Source organism: Arachis ipaensis, chromosome B3 (genome assembly GCF_059453495.1).
Source record: "Arachis ipaensis isolate K30076 ecotype BB chromosome B3, ASM5945349v1, whole genome shotgun sequence".
In the NCBI taxonomy this organism is placed as follows: domain Eukaryota; kingdom Viridiplantae; phylum Streptophyta; class Magnoliopsida; order Fabales; family Fabaceae; genus Arachis; species Arachis ipaensis.
The window spans coordinates 38,430,024-38,438,638 of NC_142438.1; the positions used below are offsets into that span (position 1 = coordinate 38,430,024).

At 38.5% G+C, this 8,615-nt stretch overlaps 1 protein-coding gene and 1 non-coding gene across 2 annotated transcripts; both read right to left on the bottom strand.

The window, feature by feature from the left end:
* Positions 1 to 515: 515 nt before the first annotated feature.
* Positions 516 to 1,272, bottom strand: LOC148570338 (uncharacterized). The gene is made up of 2 exons (XM_088506983.1): positions 1,109 to 1,272; positions 516 to 978 (listed from the first exon to the last, which is right to left on the bottom strand). Exons 1-2 carry the CDS (start codon positions 1,270 to 1,272, stop codon positions 516 to 518), a joined length of 627 nt encoding a protein of 208 aa, XP_088363109.1.
* A 4,375-nt stretch (positions 1,273 to 5,647) lies between these two features.
* On the bottom strand, positions 5,648 to 5,755 carry LOC148570339 (small nucleolar RNA R71). Its single transcript, XR_015908792.1, has one exon. It is a non-coding gene; the product is annotated as a small nucleolar RNA R71 (small nucleolar RNA).
* Between the last annotated feature and the right edge of the window lie 2,860 nt (positions 5,756 to 8,615).

Sequence of the window (8,615 nt, forward strand, 5' to 3'; positions counted from 1 at the left end):
AACATGTAATTAAACATAACATTATCTATACTTACAGCAAGATATTTTGCCAAAGAACTTTCCTTGCTTGAAGTATGCAATCAATTGACTCAGCTTGATATTAAAAATCCTTGAAACTATGTTAGGCCAGTCTTCTGCTTTGAATCCTATATCTTTCAAAAGACGCTTAATCTCATCCCACTCAGGGTTGCATGTTATAGTGATAAAGTAACTTAGGTAACCCGCATACTTGCAAATTACAAAGGCATCTTTACAAAGGCATCTTTACAATTATTAAACATGTATTTAGGTCCTCTAATGAAGTTGCTAGGAAGGATTATCCTCTACCCAGTTGACACAGCATTTGCCTCTCCCCGAACCAAAGACTTATGTAGTGCATTATACTTTTCAACCCTTAGTTTTGGTTGATTATGTCTAATGAAGCTAAGTCGTTCTGCCTTGATCATAGTATATGCATCAACTAAGAATTGCTGAAATAATCTCCTTGATTGTAAAAGTATTGGTGATTCATTGCATCAAATTTGTATTCGGTATGCAAAAAGCTCCCTCATGCTGATAGTCTTCCTTTTCTTATTAGCATCAAGTCCATAATGAATGGATGTCTTGATGCCAACCCTAAAACCATCTTCTCCGTAAGGGAATAATAACGGATATTGAAGAGCCAAGTACAACGGATGTAGAACATCAATCCTTTGCAACCTGTTTGACATGAATTGTACTATAATATCCCTCTCAAAAATTGAGTCATCAATGTCCCCTACAACTAAAATTGCAACCTCAGACATAGTTGGTGAGTTATATACTCTTCCATCCTTATTCCACTTTCTGATTAGCTTTAATTTGATTTTTGGGTTTGAACCCTCTGCAAATCTATCTCTAGCAAACCGAAAGGTCTTTGCAAGAGGATTGTGCACATCTAACATCTCTTTAAGAGTAGTCACAATCTGATAGTTAACAATATTTGATGCTTCTGTAGAGCTAAAATTAGAACAAACATATTGTACAATGTATTACGTACACGTAGAGATGAACAATTATAGTGCATTTTTAAGTTATGTGGATAATAAATTATTTTAGATGTAGATTTATAACAATAAACAGGAATTACCTCACGGTAGTTACCCTGTTTTGCACTTCATTCTTAGTGTCATATATATATAGTTGAGCAAACATTGGCCTATTATTGTCAGAAGGAATTAAGCTTCCAATGGAATGGTAGTTTTGACCACTCAATAAAAAAATTTTGGGGTGCTGACCCGTTATTGATAGCATGATTAACTTTTCCAGCCATTGATGTAAATGAAAACATGGAGTTAAATTTTCTTATATTTTTTTGGAAGTACTTGGCTTTGTCATTATCTATACTGTGTAGGTCCTGCAGGGTGATGAACGGATAATTTATACGCTTTTTGACATTATTTTTAGTATGTTTTTAGTAGGATCTAGTTACTTTTAGGGATGTTTTCATTAGTTTTTATGTTAAATTCACATTTCTGGACTTTACTATGAGTTTGTGTGTTTTTCTGTGATTTCATGTATTTTCTGGCTGAAATTGAGGGACTTGAGCAGAAATCAGACTCAGAGGTTGAAGAGGGACTGCTGATGCTGTTGGATTCTGACCTCCCTGCACTCAAAGTGGATTTTCTGGAGCTACAGAACTCGAAATGGCGCGCTTCTAATTGCGTTGGAAAGTAGACATACAGGGCTTTCCAGCAATATATAATAGTCCATACTTTGGCCAAGAATTGACGACGTAAACTGGCGTTCAACGCCAGCCTTCTGCCCAAATCTGGCGTCCAGCGCCAGAAAAGGATCCAAAACCAGAGTTGAACGCCCAAACTGGCACAGAAACTGGCGTTCAACTCCACAAATGGCCTCTGCACGTGCTACACTTAAGCTCAGCCCAAACGCACACCAAGTGGGCCCAGGAAGTGGATTTATGCATCAATTACTTACTCATGTAAACCCTAGTAGCTAGTTTATTATAAATAGGACCTTTTACTAGTCTTTTTGACCATCTTTGGTCTCAGTTTTAATCTTTTGATCATCTTAGGATCTTAGGATCATCTTTGAACGCATTGTTCTTAGACCATAGGGGCTGGCCACACGGCCATGCCTGGACCTTTCACTTATGTATTTTCAACGGTAGAGCTTCTACACTCCATAGATTAAGGTGTGGAGCTCTGCTGTTCCTCAAAGATTAATGCAAAGTACTACTATTTTCTATTCAATTCTTCTTATTTCGCTTCTAAGATATCCATTCGCACCCAAGAACGTGATGAAGGTGATGATTATGTGTGACGCTCATCACCATTCTCCCCTATGAACGCGTGCCTGACAAACACTTCTGTTCTACATGAATTAAGCTAGAATGAGTATCTCTTAGATCTCCTAACCAGAATCTTTGTGGCGTAAGCTAGAATGATGGCGGCATTCAAGAGAATCCGGAAGGTCTAAACCTTGTCTGTGGTATTCTGAGTAGGATTCAATGATTGAATGACTGTGACGAGCTTCAAACTCGCGATTGTTGGGCGTTAGTGACAGACGCAAAAGGAGGGTGAATCCTATTCCAGCATGATCGAGAACCGATAGATGAATAGCCGTGCCGTGACAGGGTGCGTGAGCATATTATTCACTGAGAGGAGGGGATGTAGCCACTGACAACGGTGATGCCCTTGCATAAAGCCAGCCATGGAAAGGAGTAAGAATGATTGGATGAAGGTAGCAGGAAAGCAGAGGTTCAGAGGAACGAAAAGCATCTCCATTCGCTTATCTGAAATTCCTACCAATGATTTACATAAGTATCTCTATCCCTATTTCATTATATAATATTCGAAAACACCATTATCACTTTATATCTGCCAGACTGAGATTTACAAGGTGACCATAGCTTGCTTCATACCAACAATCTCCGTGGGATTCGACCCTTACTCACGTAAGGTATTACTTGGACGACCCAGTGCACTTGCTGGTTAGTTGTATCGAAGTTGTGACAATTATGAATTAAGATCAAAGCACCAAGCTTTGGAGCCATTACCAGGGATTGTTCGAGCCTGGACATCACAATTTCGTGCACCAAGTTTTTGGCGCCGTTGCCGGGGATTGTTTGAGTTTTCGGCAAGCTTTTGGTCCGGTAACATCAGTGCCAGATTCCCTTTTGATCCGGCAACAGCACCGAGTTGCTCACGTTGCCAGGGATTGTTTGAGCCTGGACATCACAATTTCGTGCACCAAGTTTTTGGCGCCGTTGCCGGGGATTGTTCGAGTTTGGACAACTGACGGTTCATCTTGTTGCTCAGATTAGGTAATTTTCTTTTTGTTTTCTTTTCAAAAATTTTTCAAAAATATTTTCAAAAATCTCTCATCTGTTTTCGAAAAAAAAATAATAAAAATGTTTTCAAAAATTTGATTCAAAATTTTTAAGAATGAATTCTAGTGTTTCATGAAGCATGTGAAGCCTGGCTGGCTGTAAAGCCATGTCTATTCCTTTGGGAATGAGTATGTCAGGCATGTCATATCTAAATTACATGCTGAAGCTTGGCTGGCCATTGGCCATGTCTAGTGTTTTGGACCGGAGCTTTCATTGAAAGCTTGGCTGGCTAGTGAGCCATGTCTAATTCCTGGACTGAAGCTTTAGACTAAGAATGCAAGATTCCTGGAATTCATATTAAAAATTTTGGAATCCTTATTTTCCTTTTTCAATTAATTTTCGAAAATTCAAAAAAAAATTAGAAAATCATAAAAATCAAAAATATTTTTGTGTTTCTTGTTTGAGTCTTGAGTCATATCATAAGTTTGGTGTCACTTGCATATGCATCTTGCATTTTTCGAAAGTATCATGCATTCATAGTGTTCTTCATGATCTTCAAGTTGTTCTTAGTAAGTCTTCTTGTATGATCTTGATAATTTTTTGTTTTGTGTCTTTTCATGTTTATCATATGCATTCTTGAATTCTTAGTGCCTAAGCATTAAAGAATTCTAAGTTTGGTGTCTTGCATGTTTTCTTTGCATTAAAAATTTTTCAAAAATATATTCTTGATGTTCATCATGACATTCAAAGTGTTCTTGGTGTTCATCTTGACATTCATAGCATTCTTGCATGCATCACATGTTTTGATCTAAAAAGTTCAGGCATTGCATAATTTTCATGTTTTTCATAAAAATTTCAAAAATCAAAAAAATATCTTTCCCTTTTTCTCTCCTCAAATTCGAAAATTTGGATTGACTTTTTCAAAAATATTTAAAATCAAGTTGTTTCTTATGAGTCAAATCAAATTTTCAATTTGAAAATCTTATCTTTTTCAAAATCCTTTTTCAAAAATCAAATCTTTTTCAAAATTCTTAGTTATTTTCAAAAATTCCAAAAATATTTTTTAAAAATCTTTTTCTTATTTTTATACCAAATTTTCGAAAATAACATAATCAATTAATGTTTTGATTCAAAAATTTGAAGTTTGTTACTTGCTTGTTAAGAAAGATTCAAACTTTAAGTTCTAGAATCATATCTTGTGATTTTTTTATGAATCAAGTCATTAATTGAGATTTAAAAAAAAAATCAAATCTTTTTCAAAAACTAATTTCTATCATATCTTTTTCAAAAATATCTTCTCATCTTATCTTTTTCAAAAATATCTTTTCTAACTTCCTAACTTCTTATCTTTTCAAATTTGTTTCAACTAACTAACTAACTTTTTGGTTGTCTCTTAACTTTTTTCAAAACTACCTAACTAACTCTCTCTCTCTCTAATTTTCGAAAATATCTTCCCTCTTTTTCAAAAATTTCTTTTTTATTAACTAATTATTTTTATTTTTTTAAATTTTAAAAATTTTTCGAAAATTTCTAACATTTTTCAAAAACCATTTTTCAAAAATCACTAACTCTTTTTCAAAATATTTTTCGAAAATTATACCTCCCCCATCCTATTCTATTTATTCATTCATATCCTAACATCTCATCTCACATCTCTTCCATCCGTACAGTTGTGTTTCTTCCTTTACATCACATTTTTTGTCTCCTCCTCTTTTCTTCCACTCACAAAGGGATCCCTATACTGTGGTATAAAGAATCTCTATTATTATTATTATTATTTTTCTGTGCCTTCTTCTTTGTCATATGAGCAAGAGCAAGGATAAGAACATTCTTGGGGAAGCAGACCCAGAACCTGAAAGGACTCTGAAGAGAAAATTAAGAGAAGCTAAAATACAACAATCCAAAGATAACCTTTCAGAAATTTTCGAACAGGAAGAGGAGATGGCAGCCGAAAATAATAATAATGTAAGGAAGATGCTTGGTGACTTTACTGCACCTAATTCCAATTTACATGGAAGAAGCATCTCCATTCCTGCCATTGGAGCAAACAACTTTGAGCTGAAACCTCAGTTAGTTTCTCTGATGCAGCAGAACTGCAAGTTTCATGGACTTCCATCTGAAGATCCTTTTCAGTTCTTAACTGAATGCTTGCAGATATGTGATACTGTTAAGACTAATGGAGTAGATCCTGAAGTCTACAGGCTCATGCTTTTCCCTTTTGCTGTAAGAGACAGAGCTAGATTATGGTTGGATTCTCAACCCAAAGACAGCCTGAACTCTTGGGATAAGCTGGTCACGGCTTTCTTAGCCAAGTACTTTCCTCCTCAAAAGCTGAGCAAGCTTAGAGCTGATGTTCAAACCTTCAGACAGAAAGAAGGTGAATCTCTCTATGAAGCTTGGGAAAGATACAAACAGTTGACCAAAAAGTGTCCTTCTGACATGCTTTCAGAATGGACCATCCTGGATATATTCTATGATGGTTTATCTGAGCTATCAAAGATGTCACTGGACACTTCTGCAGGTGGATCCATTCACCTAAAGAAAACGCCTGCAGAAGCTCAAGAACTCATTGACATGGTTGCTAATAACCAGTTCATGTACACTTCTGAAAGGAATCCTGTAAGCAATGGGACGCCTATGAAGAAGGGAGTTCTTGAAGTTGATACTCTGAATGCCATATTGGCTCAAAATAAAATATTGACTCAGCAAGTCAATATGATCTCTCAGAGTCTGCATGGAATGCAAGCTGCATCCAACAGTACTCAAGAGGCTTCTCCTGAAGAAGAAGCTTATGATCCTGAGAACCCTACAATAGCAGAGGTAAATTACTTAGGTGAACCTTATGGAAACACCTATAACTCAACATGGAGAAATCATCCAAATTTCTCATGGAAGGATCAAAAGCCCCAACAAGGCTTTAATAATGGTGGAAGAAACAGGTTTAGCAATAGCAAGCCTTTTCCATCATCAACTCAGCAACAGACAGAGAACTCTGAACAAAATGCTTCTAATTTAGCAAATCTAGTCTCTGATCTATCTAAGGCCACTGTAAGTTTCATGAATGAAACAAGGTCTTCCATTAGAAATCTGGAAGCACAAGTGGGCCAGCTGAGTAAAAGGATCACTGGAATCCCTCCTAGTACTCTCCCAAGCAATACAGAAGAGAACCCAAAAGGAGAGTGCAAGGCCATTGACATAAGCGCCATGGCCGAACCTGTGAGGAGAGGAGAGGACGTGAATCCCAAGGAGGAAGACCCCCTGGGACGTCCAGTGGTCAATAAGGAGCTTCCCTCTGAGGAACCAAAGGAATATGAGACTCTTCTAGAGACCATAGAGATTCCATTGAACCTCCTTATGCCCTTCATGAGCTCTGATGAGTATTCCTCTTCTGAAGAGAATGAGGATGTTACTGAAGAGCAAACTGCCAAGTTTCTTGGTGCAATCATGAAGCTGAATGCCAAATTATTTGGCATTGATACTTGGGAAGTTGAACCTCCCTTGTTCATCAATGAACTAAGTGATCTGGATCAACTGACATTGCCTCAGAAGAGACAGGATCCTGGAAAGTTCATATTACCTTGTACCATAGGCACCATGATCTTTAAAGCTCTGTGTGACCTTGGTTCAGGTATAAACCTCATGCCCCTCTCTGTAATAGAGAAACTGGGAATCTATGGGGTGCAAGCTGCTAAAATCTCACTAGAGATGGCAGACAGCTCAAGAAGACAGGCTTATGGACAAGTAGAAGATGTATTAGTAAAGGTTGAGGGCCTTTACATACCTACTGATTTCATAGTCCTGGATACTGGAAAGGAAGAGGATGAATCTATCATCCTAGGAAGACCTTTCCTGGCCACAGCAAGAGCTGTGATTGATGTTGACAGAGGTGAAATAGTCCTTCAATGGAATGAGGACTCCCTTGTGTTTAAAACTCAAGGATCTCCCTCTACAACTATGGAGAGGAAGCAGAAAAAGCTTCTCTCCAAGCAGAGTCAACCAGAGCCCCCACAGTCAAACTCTAAGTTTGGTGTTGGGAGGCCACAACCAAACTCTAAGTTTGGTATTGAACTCCCATATCCAAACTCTAAGTTTGGTGTTGGAGAGTTTCAACAAAGCTCTGCACATCTGTGAGGCTCCATGAGAGCCCACTGTCAAGCTATTGACATTAAAGAAGCGCTTGTTGGGAGGCAACCCAATGTTTATCGAATTCTTATTTTTATTGTTTTTCATGTTTTCTTAGGTTCATGATCATGTGGAGTCACAAAATAAATAGAAAAATTGAAAACGGAATCAAAAACAGCAGAAGAAAAATCACACCCTGGAGGAGCATCTGTCTGGCGTTCAGCGCCAGAACAGAGCATGGTTCTGGCGCTGAACGCCCAAAATGGGCAGCTTCTGGGCGCTGAACGCCAGAACAGGCATGGTTCTGGCGTTCAACGCCAGAAATGGCACACAAATGGGCGTTGAACGCCCAAAATGGCCACCAACCTGGCGCTGAACGCCCAGAGTTGTGTACAAAGGCATTTTTACATGCCTAATGGGTGCAGGGATGTAAATCCTTGAACACCTCAGGATCTGTGGACCCCACAGGATCCACTCAGGATCTGTGGACCCCACAGGATCCCCACCTACCTCCACTCACTTCTTCTCACCCCTCTTTCACACAACCCCATAAACACTCTTCCCCAAAAACCCTTCACCAATCACCTCAATCTCTCTTCTCCATCACCTCTTCACCACTCATATCCATCCACTCTTCCCCATAAACCTACCTCATAAACTCCACCTACCTTCAAAAATTCAAAACCAATTTCCCACCCAAACCCACCCATATGGCCGAACCTTAACCCCCCTCCCTTCCCTATATAAAGACCTCCATTCTTCATCAAATTCACACAACACACCCCTCTACACTCTCCTTGGCCGAAACCACATCTCCCTCTCCCTCTCCATATTTCTTCTTCTTCTTCTATTCTTTTGTTTATTGCTCGAGGGCGAGCAATATTCTAAGTTTGGTGTGGTAAAAGCATAGCTTTTTTGTTTTTCCATTACCATTGATGGCACCCAAGACCGGAGAATCCTCTAGAAGAGGGAAAGGGAAGACAAAAGCTTCCACATCCGAGTCATGGGAGATGGAAAGATTCATCTCCAAAGCCCATCAAGACCACTTCTATGATGTTGTGGCCAAGAAGAAGGTGATCCCTGAGGTCCCTTTTAAACTCAAAAGAAATGAGTATCCGGAGATCCGACATGAAATTCAAAGAAGAGGTTGGGAAGTTCTAACAAATCCCATCCAACAAGTCGG

What these genes read in the sequence shown, in the direction of transcription:
- LOC148570338 (XM_088506983.1), bottom strand. Translation starts at nt 1,272, where the DNA reads ATGCTATCAATAACGGGTCAGCACCCCAAAATTTTTTTATTGAGTGGT. An exon ending in AACAGGGTAACTACCGTGAG is followed by an intron (nt 979 to 1,108) that starts GTAATTCCTGTT and finishes TTCTAATTTTAG; the next exon opens with CTCTACAGAAGCATCAAATA.